Genomic DNA, 15,720 nt, shown 5'->3' on the forward strand with positions numbered 1-15,720 from the left:
GTCGATGAAACAACTAGAGCCCAGTAGAGAAGCCATAATTACTAGTTTGTTAGCCTTTGTTTCTTTGCGATGACGCAGAGCACAGCTGGAAGGAGATCATCTTTGTAGGCCTCAGATAAGGAGATGATGAATTGCAGAAGGAAAGGTAATAAATTGTGAAGTAAGCCATCTTCTTGAAGATAAGAAAGAACAGAGTCTTCTAAACAATTAAGACTATCACTAATGAGTCTGCACCTCTCTGAGCATGTGTGAACCAGCAAACAGTCTGATGAAGAACGTGGGAGCATAGGAGGGGGAGGAATTCAGGCAGGGATTCATCTTGAAGACCCTTCACCAAAATTTGCCAGAGGATGGGAGTGTGCATGTGGGAGAGACATTTGCATATATTAGCATGAGCTCTGAAAGACTGATGAATATGTTAAAGATTTCTCAGAAAAGTGATGAATATGTGTTGATGTGTGCATTAAATGCTGTAAGGAGACGCCCTTAGCATGTGGAGACTTAGTGGGGGGATCTTTGGTTTCAGATCTGCACATCCAGATCTGAAACAAATGCCTTTTTTTGCTCCCTAGACCTTCAAATTGGTCTTAGAGAGTTTGAATCTGATCTTTTCCATAATAGGACCATTCAGATTTCCAGAACAATTGTGGGATTTGGCTACACACAACACACACACACACACACACACACACACACACACACACAGACGTATTTCTCAGTGGTTCTGAAGATGTGTGGGATGCTCATTTCCTTTCAGTGATGGAGAGCACTTCTCCATTTTTCTAAGATTCACAGGGTTGGACTTGATGATCTCTGAGGTCTTTTCCAAACTTGTTGATTCTGTGATTCTATCTATGATTCTATTCTATGATTCTTTAATTCTTCAGTGCAGCCCCTTGTTAGCAAAAACATCAGGCCATGCACCTGTGCCTTGAAACACAGCTCACCAGTGGTTTCTTAAAAGTATTGATGTGAAACATAACCTGAGAGGCCTTCCTTGACCTCTGTCCTGCAAGCTGGTTTACTTAAAATACTTGATGCTCTGCCTTTGAGTAGTAATTTCAGACTTGTTGGGTTTTTCTGGATTTTTTTCTGTAATAGTTTCTTCAGACTTCTAAGATATGTAGGCACCTCTGTGCCACCTACCTTTGTGGCTTTTGAGTAACTCTCTTTTGCTACAGATCTAAAAATGTGTGGATAAAACCTCACAACAACCCACAAAGCAACCACATGTATATGTTTATTTTCATAGGAGATAGTAGCTCTGGACATGACACAAAATGCCACTTTCTTTGAAGTTCAAGGCAATGGGAAGATACATGAAGATGAAGCAGCATAATACTGTGTCACCATGGTCCCAAGACAAACTGGCTGTCTGTTAGCAGATAATCCTCACTCTTTGGTGAGTCAGCTGAGCACTTGTTCATCTTCTGAGGACTAATGTTGAAAGGGGATATGATTAGGAAAGTCTGTGGTTAATAGTCAGAAGTGAAATCACATTTCCCCATCAGGGAATGCTTCTCTTAGCTGTTACTAAATGGTGATTTAGTCTTGGTTCTAAAGATTTTTCATGAAAAAGAAGCCCAGAGTGAAGCTGGTTCAGTCTCTTCAGAAAACCGGAGCATAGGCTTGCACAAGTGAGTGGTATTTATTGTCTTTGACCTTTACATGCAGCTGTTACTTTACAATAGAGATTCACACCTAAAACAGCTTCTCTTCCTATTAAAATCTTCTACAATTTTACAACCCTCTTGGGTAGATTTTGTCAATCCATGAGTGGGACAGGACTCAAGCGAGCTGTGTAAAAGAGATGCTTCAGTAGATGGCACTGTCCCTCTGAATGAGGATGAGCAAATACCTCAGCCAAGGAATTTGGTTCAGTGAGTGCAATTTTATTTACAGAAGTTGCAAGGAATGCAAACAAAGCTAGCTCTGCCTAGCTAAGCAATGAAGTAACCCCTGGCAGTTTTTTCTCACAAATCTGGCTCTATCAAGTCCTCATACCAGTTTTTCTCACAGTGTAAATGATTATCGTCTGTTTCTGTTCAGCCTTAATTCCTCATGAAATCTTGTGAATATATACATAAATATATATACACACACACATGTTTAAAAGATACATATATGTATAAGATATATACCTCTATATATTTGTGTTGTATTATATAATATATATTGTCTAGAATAGACTAGACTAGACTAGAATTAACCAGGTTGGAAGAGACCTTTGAGATCATGGAGTCCAACCTACCATCCAACACTATCTAATCAACTAAACCGTGGCACCAAGCACCCCATCAATTCTCTTCCTAAACACCTCCAGTGATGGTGACTCCATCACCTCCCTGATACATATATGTGTGTGTGTATATATATATATATATAGATAGATATACATTTTAAAGAGTTCACTGGTAATGTAAGTTGCACACATCAGGGTTTAGAACTGTTTTGCTTCCTCAACCATTTTTTTCTAATTCCTGATTTTATTTTACTGTTCTATCAGTAGCAGATGCAGTATAAGAACTTAAGCCCTGTTGTTTGTCGATTGGGTTTTGTTGTATTTTGAAGCAGTGCAATTGCGCTGAATTAACACTAGTGAAGAGGCCTTAACTGCAGGTAAGGGGGCAATAAAGATCTGTTAGGCGTTACGGGAGCTATCACCTTTTTCAACCAAATCTGCTGCTAACACAGCAGTAATGTACAGCCATCATCACACAGCTTTATAAACCCTACAGTGTTTTTCTCACCCCTGAATAGAAGGGTGAGAAAAGAGAGTGAAAGAAACACGTGTTAAAGAAAGGGTGTAATAAAAAAGAAATATTACATGGGACAAATTCATAAAATGTGAATTTAATTAGTTCTCTTTTCCTTTGTTTTTTTTCTATTGTGGATTCTTGATAAACATGACTATATTCTTCAAGTTACTGCTGTTAAAACATTCCTGTAGGTATCTATTTTCTTCCTTGACTGGCACTCGAGTCAAATTAGACTCCGTATGTTCTCAGTCCTTGCCTCCCTCCTACACTGCCCCAGAATCCTTTTTCCACTGATTAAAATCACAGTGATAACATAATTTCTAAAATCCAGAACCTGGAGCTATCATTTTCTTCCTGGATGAGGGAAGCATTTGCTACTATAGCTCAGATAAAGATGTTGACCCATTTTTCCAATATTTCATGTCACAGCCTGAAGGTTTTTTGGGGACTGTTAGAATGCAGAGCCCTTAGGGTTATATATCAAAGAGGAGTATAAAGAGTATCTGTGTACATCTCTTCAGTGCCAGTCAATTTTTAAGCAATCCAAAGTTTTGCATCATTGCAAACTAGATAAAGGACTAGGTAAAATAAGCCACTATTACCAAGGAGTGGTTTAAGCAGTGGTATGCTATACAAGTAAAACAGTGGATTAATTTGGTGATAAATAAAGGTTTTTAGATCTTCTCCTCTTAGTTAAAAACTTAACCTACTGAAAGTGTTGAATGCCTATGGGACTGTGCCCAAAGGCAAAGTTCTGTGTGGAGAATCAGCACAGCAGATAAAATGCTAGACCACTGGAAGCTCTTTGTCGAAAGCACTGTTTAGCTGCAGCATCCACCTAGTATTTGGCAAATAGATTTAAACTTCCAAATGAATTTTATGCAGAATTCCAAATGGTCTGCATGCAGTAAGGTTACTACTTGGGGTGTCTTTTGCATGCAACTAAACAGAAATATTTTCAAGATTATTTTTTGTTAAGAGTTTACAAAGGAACTTTTGGTTGGGTTTGTTTTTTATCCTTTGGGAAACAAAAAACCCCAGGATATACAGCATGGGGCTTCTAATATTTTGAACATGTTCTTTAGAAGAATAAAATCGAAATAGTTAACATTACTAGTAATTTTCCTCCTATTTCTGCAATCTTCAACTGACATTTTGTTCAGTCAGACAAGGAAATATCTAGGTCATTAAACTAATTTCGTTTATGGCTGCACCTTTCCCTTTACAGCAGCCATCTACTCTATCAAGTAGTCCTTTCAAGTCAAAGAATGATTTGGTGACAGAGTCATCAAAGTAGGCATTGGGACACGTGGGTTTTATACCTTTGGGCAAACTAGCCTAGTTTTCAGGTGTGGTGCATTTCACAGTATCACACAGTATCACTTAGGTTGGAAAGGACCTCGAGGATCATCGAGTCCAACCTATCAACACAGACCCCATGACTAGACCATGGCACCAAGTGCCACGTCCAATCTCCCCTTGAACGCCTCCAGGGTCGATGACTCAACCACCTCCCTGGGCAACCCATTCCAATGACGAATGACTCGCTCGGTGAAGAACTTCCTCCTCACCTCGAGTCTAAACCTCCCCTGGCGCAGCTTGAGACTGTGACCCCTTGTTCTGGTGCTGGTTGCCTGGGAGAAGAGGCCAACCCCTTCCTGGCTACAACCACCTTTCAGGTAGTTGTAGAGGGCAATGAGGTCACCCCTGAGCCTCCTCTTCTCCAGGCTAAACAATCCCAGCTCCCTCAGCCTCTCCTCATAGGGCTTGTGTTCAAGGCCTCTCACCAGCCTTGTTGCCCTTCTCTGGACACGCTCAAGTGTTTCGATGTCCTTCTTAAACTGAGGGGCCCAGAACTGGACACAGGACTCAAGGTGCGGCCTAACCAAAGCAGAGTACAGTGGCACAATGACCTCCCTGCTCCTGCTGGCCACACTATTCCTAATGCAGGCCAGGATGCCATTGGCCCTCCTGGCCACCTGGGCACACTGCTGGCTCATATTCAGGTGGCTGTCGATCAGCACCCCCAGGTCCCTCTCTCTTTGGCAGCTCTCCAGCCACTCCGACCCCAGCCTATAGCTCTGCATGGGATTGCCGTAGCCAAAGTGCAGCACTCGGCACTTGGACTTGTTGAATGCCATCCCATTGGACTCTGCCCACCTGTCCAGTCAGTCGAGGTCCCTCTGCAGAGCCTTTCCACCCTCTAACTGACTAACATCTGCTCCTAACTTGGTGTCATCTGCAAACTTGCTGATGACTGACTCTACCCCCTCATCCAGATCATCGATGAAGATGTTGAAGAGGACAGGGCCCAGCACTGATCCCTGGGGGACACCACTGGTGACTGGCCGCCAGCTGGATGTGGCACCATTCACCACCACAATGGTGTTCTTTAACCATTCACCACCACAATGGGTGTTCTTTAACACCCATTTATTTCAGATGGAGTTACATGAGTTCAGCACCTCTGAAACTTGTTTTTAAACCATTTGGGGAATATCTTCCTTCTAGATACATTAGAAAGCTGTTTTAACATCTGTAATACTTTTTAAAATGCTTAGTAAGAATATGTTACAGATATTCACTCATTGCTTACCAGTGTCTTGTTGAAACAGTCCCATTTTTAACTCATCTTAGTGCAGTACAGTTCAAACTACCATATTAAAAATCTCACAAAAATTAAACTGTGCAGTTCTGTAGGCAGGATAGAGCAAGACTCACAAGGTGGATGGGATGGATTCCCAGGGATCACAGTATCACACAGTATCACAGTATAACTTAGGTTGGAAAGGACCTCGAGGATCATCGAGTCCAACCTATCAACACAGACCCCATGACTAGACCATGGCACCAAGTGCCACGTCCAATCTCCCCTTAAACGCCTCCAGGGTTGATGACTCAAACACCAACCTGGGCAGCCCATTCCAATGATGAACGACTCGCTCGGTGAAGAACTTCCTCCTCACCTCGAGTCTAAACCTCCCCTGGCGCAGCTTGTGACTGTGTCCCCTTGTTCTGGTGCTGGTTGCCTGGGAGAAGAGACCAACCCCTTCCTGGCTACAACCACCCCTCAGGTAGTTGTAGAGGGCAATGAGGTCACCCCTGAGCCTCCTCTTCTCCAGGCTAAACAATCCCAGCTCCCTCAGCCTCTCCTCATAGGGCTTGTGTTCAAGGCCTCTCCCCAGCCTTGTTGCCCTTCTCTGGACACGTTCAAGTGTCTCGATGTCCTTCTTAAACTGAGGGACCCAGAACTGGACACAGTACTCAAGGTGCAGCCTAACCAAAGCAGAGTACAGGGGCACAATGACCTCCCTGCTCCTGCTGGCCACCTCACTGCTTTCAGGACAGAATCTGAAGGGTGGAAGATCACAAGAAAAGGTGAAGAGCGAGTGGTGGCAGAAGCAGTACTTGATAATGTGTTCTTTATACTTTAGAAGATCCCTACTGACAGGATCCATAAATACACTGAGAGAACAGTAATGTTAGCCTTGCTGTTGATAACAGAGAGAGATCAGAACTGAATGGGCTTGCAGAGCTGGTGGTGGAAGTAGCCAGAAATCTTGATTCTTTGTAACGGATTGTGTTGTGCCATAGAGGTTGCTCACTCCTTTTGGTGTACAGGTGTAGACAGGTTTATTTGTGCCACATGGTATTTGTGTTTAGGAAAATTGGATCACATGTAAATAAAGAAATGGTGGTAACTTGACAGACCAGTTAGACTTGGATGATGCTATTCATCAGTGTTTGGAGATGTGTGCAGAACAAAGAATTGATTTTCAAACACAATTTATGTAGAAACTTAAGATCTGTTAAAGGAGAGTGAAGCTAAAACTTACCAATAAATGCATCAGATGGAAGTTAGAATAAATGCCTCAAATCCACAGATAAAGCTTAAAAAAAGTTAATAAAAGTGAACACTTAGCAGGCCAGTAGCTACTGGTTCCCTAATGAGAGTGATCTTGAATCAAACCAGATTTTACTGGAAACCTCAAGAATATTACAGGTGTAATTTCATTCTATATTTAATTAGAATGAGGTAATTTGTAAAACTGGTCAGCTAAGGGTGGGCACATGCTTCAGGCTGGTGAATTAAGAAAATGTAGTTTGAAACCACTCTATGGTTTTGTTTTTGTTTGTTTGTTTTCAATTTTATTTTGTTTTCCTTCACTTTTCTCTTCTTGCTGGCTTGCAAAGTCTCACTTGGTTGAGTAGTGAGCTGTTTGCCCAACGGGACTTTTGTTCTGGTCTATGCTTCAGCGAAAACTGGAAAAACACGTTTGTGTGCTTCTTTTTTTTCCTTCCTGCTCTTCCTCTCTCATTGGCAGCTGCAGCTTGTACACATGCAAACAAGGTGGTGCCTACCTTTCATGTGGAAAGCTGCCTTACAAAAACTGAGGTTGGCTTTTCCATTATCCCAGAGCTCTTCTAGCCTCATGAAGGCTTTGGTGGATGCTCCCGGAGTTAAGCTCTGTTTGTTCTCCACAAAATGTGTATAGGACACCATTTTATTTTTCTTCAAGCAAAGAGAGGGTGTCTAAATGTGGCTACAGTCAAGCCTTTTAAATAATATTTTTTAGACCCTGGGATGTCTGCAGAAACCAGCCTCGTTGTGCAATGTAGCTTCTTGCATCCAGAAGCTTGTCTGCTTTACAGCAGCTGCACACGGTGTAGTCTTAACACCTTTAAGACAGGATAAACATTCAGGAGCATATTAGTGCAGAAGTGGACAAGTTTTCATAGGATCATTGAAGCTGAGAAGAAACTTTTCTTTCCACCTTATTCCTTGTCATCTTGGGTTTGCTTCTGTTGAAACGAGAATGGGTCAACTGTGCGGACGATGCATGCAGCTGTTGTGTGACTTCATGGCCTTTGTTCAGAGGATGTCCTCCAGCTTGGTGCATGGCATCAAGGAATTCTTAACTCTGATAATAAAATGCTCCTGCTTAAAACAAAGCAGCTCTAAAACCAGACAGCTCTACAAGCCCATCCTGCAGCCTCATGAGAGGGTGACAGTGCAGGAGTTTCTGCAGCATATCGAAACAGGTAAGAAGGCTTTTTTTTTTTGTCCCCTAAAGGGTCTTGAAAAACAAAGGGAATTTATTTTGCGCCTTGAAAACAGATTGATGACTGAACTGTTGTGGCATGCTACAAAGCATTTTCTTCGTGTACAGGGCACCGAGGGCTCAAGTGGTGTCACAATTGGATCTAGGTGGAAATAGGCACTTTCTTGCTCTGCCACCACCATTAATACATGACCCATGTAAGTGTGTTTCATAACAGTGAGTCTTTCTTGTAATTAAAATTATTTTTTTAAAGCCAATTTCTGAAGGAACAAAGTTGGAAACAGCCTGTACCAACACTGGGTCCTACTGGAGTGCCAAGCTGTGAGCAGGCAAATCACTGTGTGCTCGTGGGTGAGTTGTGCACATCCATGTCAGCTGGCTGCAGAACACCTCGGCTTGCGCTGGGAGTGCATTGTACATAGGGATGGCCAAAGTCACTCAGAGACAAACACCCTTGAGTTCCCAGGCTTCCAAGCAGCTAGCTTGCCTAAGTGCTTTTGTGCAAACACTTTAGTCACAAGGCTTTAAAACAGTTATGGGATTCTTCTTGAATTAAAGTAGATCTGTAGCTCTTTGTATATCTCCTCTGCTTTACAGGCTGCCTGACTAATCCTGGTTTATCTGTGATATCCTCTCCTGTCCTAGTCACTGTAGTCAGTTGTCCAACCTGAAAACATGCCTTGTCTCAAGCTTAGGCAGGATTGGTAGCTTGTTTGGGTTTGCTTTGTCTCACAGCTAATCCAGTATATTGTTTTAACAACCTTGGGCTAAAGCTACTACACAAAATTGCATATTCTTCTGTTTTTATTTTGTGAAGGGTGTGGAACACAAACTATTTCTGACCTTACCTTTTTGGGGACAAAAGAACATTTTGTAAGGGGGACCTGGAGAGACATTTTTCCTTGGTGTGACACAGTTAATGCTGTTTTAAATGATCTGTCATGAAACAGCCTTTGGAATAATCACTGTGATGCCAGTTGTTACGAACATCAGTGAATCAGCTAGGTTGTGTTGGCAGTATCTCAGCTCAGTTGATGCATCAAGTGCAGTGAAAAGATGATCTGGAAAAGTGCTGAAGCCAGAACTGCCCTTTGCTGCTGCACTAGTGCTTCCTGAAAAACCTAAGTGTATGTTTCTTCTCTCAGATGAGTCTTCAAAAGGCTGATCTGTCTTGGATCCTCAGGACCTGAGGTGCAGCAGGAGGGAGTCCAGAGCTTCTGTGACAGCAGTATGCCAGTATGCAGATAGCAGTGTGTGCTGTCAGGGCAGACACAATGTCTGTGATAGGACATACACAGCAGCCAAGAAGAACAACCAAGGATAATTGCTTGAGTGGCCAAGTCCTGATGCCAAGATAGCTGGAGGCAGGGAAGCCTCACAAAGAGTATCAAGACACATCCCTCTTACACTCACCTGTGTATTTAATTGCAAGATGGAGCAAGCCCATCCTCAGTTCTGGACGAATTGTAATAAGAAGGAAGCCAACATTTGGACTATTTGGGAGCAAGGAGAGACCTCATGGTTAAATGTCGTACTCAGCTATTAGCTAGGGCAGCAAATGCTTGGTGTTATAAGCAGGTGAAGATTCTGAGTGGCTTCTGCTTTATCATCCTCTGAAACAAGAATGCACAGATTTGTGGGAGATTGATACAGTCAGTATGTAAGGAACTAAACCTTGCATGCACTGGCTAGTCCTTCTCACTGTGTCTATTGTTAATTATTAAACTAAATTTCTATGAACTAGTTTTGTGAAGCATACTTATCTGATCCTTGAAGTTGGAGTTTGCCACTCTTGACATGTCAGCAGCTTCTAATAATGACTTGAGATATTGGCTGAGTTTTGCACTGGGGCTTGAGCTCTCACATCCTTTGCATCCCTCATATTTGTTTATCCTGTGGGAAGCTAGATTTTGTTCACAAGGTATTTAAATCCTTCATGCACTGCTTTAATCTGTTGTCTGAAAGCGGATCTTAAAACTGTTGCTCCACTGGTCAGTTTATACTGTGTTACCTTTTCAACTGTTTATACTGTTGAGCAGAGGTTCAAGGCCCATCCCCCTTTTGATTTTTCCTCTCTGCTGCTCCATTCCACACATTATGATTACATTATGCAGTGCCTTACAGAAGTCATGCATGGCTGCCATTGCCTGATGGCTATTGCTGAACATCTGGTTTATTCATAGTGGAACTATCACACTCAAGACCAGGTAGAATGTTAGACATTTCAGCCTGAGGCAAGCCCATTTGCAATCCATGTTTCTGTTCTCTGAAATCCTTTGTTGTAATACCCAGGAGAGGAAACAAAGTAAACTTAAAATGTAGTAAAGTTAAAAAATATGTACTCTTTCTATAGCTCATAACTATAAGCACTATGGTCAGTAGAGATATTTTAAGAAAGCTCTTCTGTGATGCAGGAAAAAGATACTTTTAGAGAACAAGAACTCCTGCATTTATATTGGATAGCATAAAAATGTCTAAAGGTTATAATTTGTCTTGCTTCCAACTGCTAGGTTTGTGAGCTTCACAAGAGGCATGGCCAAGGACAGGTTATTCCAGATTCATGTATTGTTCACAGAAACATGAACAAGGATACATGGGCTGTATGGAGCTGTTGCAGTGCAAAAAAATCCTTAAGTGTTTGGGTTGGTTTAATTTCTTTTTGTAAACTAACCCATTTCAGGTGTAATTGAGTCTGTGCTGTCATTGTACCTCTTCAGGTTTTGAAATGTCACCACTTGGGAAGGACCCTCTGGAAGCTTTGAGGACCTTAGCCTTTTCAGAAAACCCAGGTTTACAGCAGTCTGCTGCCCTCTATTACCTGCATATGAGTCAGCACAGTAAGTTATATCAGTGCATGAGAAAATTTTCACATAATTATAAGTATTCTTTCCAACTGTGAAATTCCCTTTGATCCATTAACCAAAGTCCTCCTTTGATGCTGTGTTGTTTGCTAAGGAGAATGGAAATGCTGTCATTGCCATGTTTTATTCTGGATTTTTGCTATGAGGAGATGCCTCTCATGAGACTGTCATTTATGCAATTCTAAACTTCTGGGGAAATCTTGGCAGAGCCCAGAGTAGTTAAAGTCAATGTATACTGAATCTCCCGAGAGCAACGCAGTCAAAACTGTGGTGGAAGGAATGGGAGGTGGTGATTGTTTAGGGTTTTATTTTATATCACTTTTGGAAGAGGACAAAGCCATGGGGGCCAGATTATAGTGGAAACTTTATGCAGGGAAGATTCTTCTTGGCTTCTACTATTCTGTGGGAACACAAGACTCCTGGGGTAATTAGTAATGGTTAGAAGTCAGCCTAGACAGGCCAAATAAGGTTGCAGCGAGTTTGGGTCCTACAAAAAGGTAGAAATTCAAGTGACAAGCAGGCTGTGATTTATTTATCTGTTTGTTTGGTTTAAAATTACTTCAAGAAGAATATTCTGCCGTTTAGCTTGATAGCTTTATCCTATGTCTTTTTTTCTGGCTAAAAAGGGCACATAACCATGTCTTCAGGACCTGCTATGAGGCCGAATGACCTGTTTGGTAGCAAGTCACATTGCTCCCTTTCTCTGATGTTTTTAAGTAGTTGATTATTCAAAGCCTTTTCAGGAAACTTGCCCTGTTTCGCTGGTAGCATTGGAATTTAAATGAAGAGGAATACTGCTCAGCCTATGTATGGTAGCACCTGAGGCTTAAGACCATCGGGAGAAAAATGTGAGCAATGAGACTCCTGAATTTTTCCTGTTATTCCTGCAGTGAACATCCCCCTGCCTGTGGAGCATCTGGAACCCTTCTATGCTTTGTTACGATCTGCTGACCTGGAGGTGCAGCAAATGTCTTCTTTGTCCCTTGTCAACTTCTTGCTGGAAGGAAATGGTAAGCAATTAACAATGCATCTCTCTTCAGGTGAAAAAGTATCTCTTCAGCGAGGCTGAGACAAGGGAGGACACATCTGAACATCCAGATCTACACAAATCCAAATTCAGGGTTTTTGTGTTCCTAACAGGAGAGGTGTGAATATGTTTCTGTCTGCAAGCCACATCATAGATTCTGCTGACACCAGGGTATATCACTTCCCTGCAGCTAGATTATATTATGTAGCAAGAGATCTTGGATCTGTGTACAAAGGCTGATAAATTATTCCCAGGCTAGTGTGGGAAAAGCTTATACTATTCTCATTCTTGGATCAAGAGCCCACCACTTACCCTTTCAACAACACACACAGCTGATAATCAGACAGTTCTCATTTTCTTGTTATTTATTACCTGGACCTTGCTCTTGCATTGCTTGCAGATTAAAAAAAAAAATTCATTAAAATGCTTAAAGGAATTGATTTTCTTCTGTAGCTAACAGAGCAAATGCAATTGAGATAGGATCTGGGAGCTGCAGATGAAAAACTTCCCAATAAAGTTTATATTGATAGACAGGGCAGAAACTTCCCATGCCTCACTGACCTAGTCTTTGTTGCATCCACTGCGCCAGGGGAGGTTTAGGCTGGATGTCAGGAAGAAGTTCTATACAGAGAGAGTGATTGCCCATTGGAATGGGCTGCCCAAGGAGGTGGTGGAGTCCCCATCACTGGAGGTGTTCAGGAGGAGACTTGATGGGGTGCTTGGTGCCATGGGTTAGTTGTTTAGGTGGGTTGGATTGGTTGATAGGTTGGACGTGACGATCTTGAAGGTCTCTTCCAACCTGGTTTATTCTATTCTATTATTATGGTTCAGTTGATCAGATAGTGTTGGGTGATAGGTTGGACTCAATGATCTCAAAGGTCTTTTCCAACCTATTTTATTCTGGTCTATGCTATTCTGGTCTATGCCCAGGCACCTGGGCCACAACAGGTATTCCATCTCACTATCCAGTAATAGCAGAAGACAGGGTCAGTCTTCAATGAAGATGGCTTTTTGCCTTTTTTTTTTTTCTTTAAGGATCTTACTGCAAATAAGATCACATCACTATTTACAAGTGAATAAAAAAATAAAAGAAAAATGTAAAGGATATTGTTGAAGAGAAAAATGAGAGGGCTGAGTAAATTGTGGACCTATTGGACATCTAGCTGCAGTTGCACTTTCCAAAGTGAACTTTGTGTTTGAAAACAGAATTGCTTGCAGAAATATATGGGACCTTCTGAACTAGAAGCTGTGAACATCTCTTAGGGTCTTTCATGAGTCTGAAGAGGAATTAAGCAAACCGTGCTAGGGACTGTGGGTGCCTTTCAGGCTGCTTCCATCTTAGGTCTGTTTTGTATAATGATAATATAGACCTCAAAGCAGTCAAAGGGAGATCACAGAATCACAGAATGTTAGGGGCTGAAAAGGACCTTGAAAGATCATCCAGTCCAACCCCGCTGCCAGAGCAGGATCACCTGTAGCAGATCACACAGGAGCACATGCAGAGGGTCTTGAAAATCTCCAGAGAGGATATATTCTTTGACAAATGCATTCATGTTTGCTTTTCTGTTTGTCCACTTTTTCTTGACTTTATGAATAGTTGATAAAGAATTAGTTGTCCAGATGGGTCTGCTTGAGCCAATTCTCGATCTGCTTGAGTCAGAGGATCCCACTGTCCAATGTAATTCCTGTGCCTGCATCATGACTTTGGCTGTTTCAGGTGAGTGTGCTGTTCTTTCTCTTTATCCTCTTGAAATGGGGAGATCAAAACCTAATAGCAAATAACAATAGCAAAACAGTCAGTGACTCTCCTTACTTCACTCTGCAGTGTATTAATCCAACTCTTACCTCATATTTCAAGGTTAAAACGACATATAATTGGTGTAGGAGTCATAAAATGCAGCAGCAAATTTTGACATTCCCACATTATAAATTTAACCCCTTGGGATTCCAGTTAAGATTTTTTTCTCAGTTTTTCTGACCTTCATTCTTTTCTGATTACAACCCTTTTCCTGATTTCCAACCTAAGTATATTTGTGACCAGCTTATTAGCCTCTACACTGGCTTTTGCTTCAGTGGTTCTGTCTCTCTGATGTCTGTGCCAATGAGGCTCCTTCGTTTCACTAGACTGAATAAGCCAGGCTTAATTAAGGCTCCTCTTGTAAGCAAGGCTCTCCATTCATGTTCATAGCCCTTCTGGGTGTGAATTATATGTTCCAGAAATGAAACATAGCAATTTTATCTGCTGTCAGGCATTGTTACAATCCCAAAATGTACACAAATGCTGCAACAATTCCATTTTAAACTGATCTCTTCTGAAGGAGAAATCACCAGAAATGTGCAGTATTTCAGCTGGGGTCTCACCTGTGTCTTTCATCGTGGCATCCAGGGAAATGCATTTCGTGGTACATCTATCACTCCTGGGGTTTGTTTGTGATTGCATCATAGTGCTGTTGCCATTCTGCAGCTGACTCAATCACTTAGACTTTCTCCTCCTCTGTATTTCCAAAAGACACCAACTATTAAAGGGTCTGCAACAAATGTTTCCAAGTGTACATCTCTGCATTTTGTACTGTAAGGTTTCATTCTGTTTGTGTTGCTTCAGTCTTCCTAGCTTGTCTGTTACTTGTAAAATACTCCACTCCTCCACCACATTCACAGTGCTCCACTCACACCTTTGTATTAACTTCCTGGTTTAAAACCAATTACAGACTGGTTCTTGTGGAACTTCACTTGTAGCCTCCTTCCAGATGGTATTTCCCATTCACACAACTTGTTGCCAGCTTGCTTTTAGTTAGTTCTTTACCTATTTGTCACTAACTTCTCTTGTATAACTATGCATATATCACGATATAGATATTTTCTTGGCATCCAGACAGATAAGCTCAACTACAGTCATCAAAAGAAAGGTTAACAGGTTAGTCTGGCTTATTCTACCTTTTGCTTTAGATGTGTTCTTCCACTGTGCAAATTGTGCAAAGCCTGTATAACAGCTATGAATAACATTTATTTCCCTCCCTGTACTGCTTATTCTACTTACTTCCCTCTCCAGCATGGGAAGTTGCAATCAGATGTCCCAGGAGGCTGCGAGAAGCATGGTGAAAGTGTTACTTTCTCACTTGAGTATTTATGTAGCAAAGGGAGAGTGGATAAACAGGATTCAACTACATAAAAGTGCTGATTTTAATTTCATTCCACTGTTCATTTATTTATTTGCAGATTTAAAAACACCTTTCCCTTTGAAAATTATTTGCATGTTATTACAGCCAGATTAAGAGCTCCATAGTCTACATTACTTTGAGCAATGTAAGTTGCCTCACTTAAATGTCTAAATTAGGCATGGCATCACTAAAATATTAGGTACCTGGCACTAGAAAGACTTTCTTTGTGTGTGGTTGGTGAAGTTACACCCTAAAGATCTACAGAGAAACATCCCTTCTCCTGTTTCAAGCAGCCCATGGAGAAAGCAACTTCTTTGAGCACCTAAGGATGTTTCTCAGACTTGAAGGCCCTCTGGCCCTTTTAGATGTGTCTGGCTTTAGTCCAGGGTATAAAGAACCTGCAGCCACTCCTGATCTAACCTACCTTCATTCCCTGTCTGGGGTGGTCACCTAGTGCCTTTGCACACTCCCTTAAGTGCCAGTGTACTTCTGAGCATAAATAGTTCAAATTAAGCACTCAGGATGTTTTCAGTCTGGATAGGAAGGCAGCTGCTGGACAGAGAGGTAGGTTGCTGCCTGGGTTTTGATCAGTGTTGAGGATCTCTGTCCCAGTTTCACTAGGATTCAGATGGACTGAATCCATAAATTTCTTTTTCAGAGTATATTTAGCTACTACAGCAATGAGACTAAAGCAAGAGCCAGTTCTCTAGAGTTTATTTTATTTTTAGCTCACAGATTCTTGTTATTTAAAGGGTTTGCTTGGGAAAAATACACTGTTCAGTCGTGTCCTTTAAGCAAGCCACTCATGCTTTAGAGTGATTTTAAAAGATAAATATGGAAGCACAACCAGTT

General features: G+C 41.7%; 1 protein-coding gene across 5 annotated transcripts in view; it reads left to right on the forward strand.

Annotated features, from left to right (window-relative positions):
- The first annotated feature begins 1,238 nt into the window (after positions 1–1,238).
- The window catches only part of LOC137447070 (uncharacterized), a 35,037-nt gene continuing 20,555 nt past the window's right edge, over positions 1,239–15,720 (forward strand). For 4 of the 5 annotated variants that reach the window (XM_068150302.1, XM_068150312.1, XM_068150327.1 and 1 more), the window contains exons 1-4: positions 7,164–7,802; positions 10,540–10,659; positions 11,574–11,693; positions 13,308–13,427. In XM_068150302.1, coding sequence (XP_068006403.1) covers positions 7,577–7,802; positions 10,540–10,659; positions 11,574–11,693; positions 13,308–13,427 — 586 coding nt within the window. In that variant the 5' untranslated portion in view covers positions 7,164–7,576. Of the gene's footprint in view, positions 1,403–7,163; positions 7,803–10,539; positions 10,660–11,573; positions 11,694–13,307; positions 13,428–15,720 lie in introns of those variants that run through there. The other variant, XM_068150337.1, reaches the window with a different exon arrangement.

This window comes from Melanerpes formicivorus, unplaced genomic scaffold, assembly GCF_026170545.1.
Source record: "Melanerpes formicivorus ecotype bairdi unplaced genomic scaffold, bMelFor1.0.p_v2 SCAF_2, whole genome shotgun sequence".
NCBI lineage: Eukaryota > Metazoa > Chordata > Aves > Piciformes > Picidae > Melanerpes > Melanerpes formicivorus.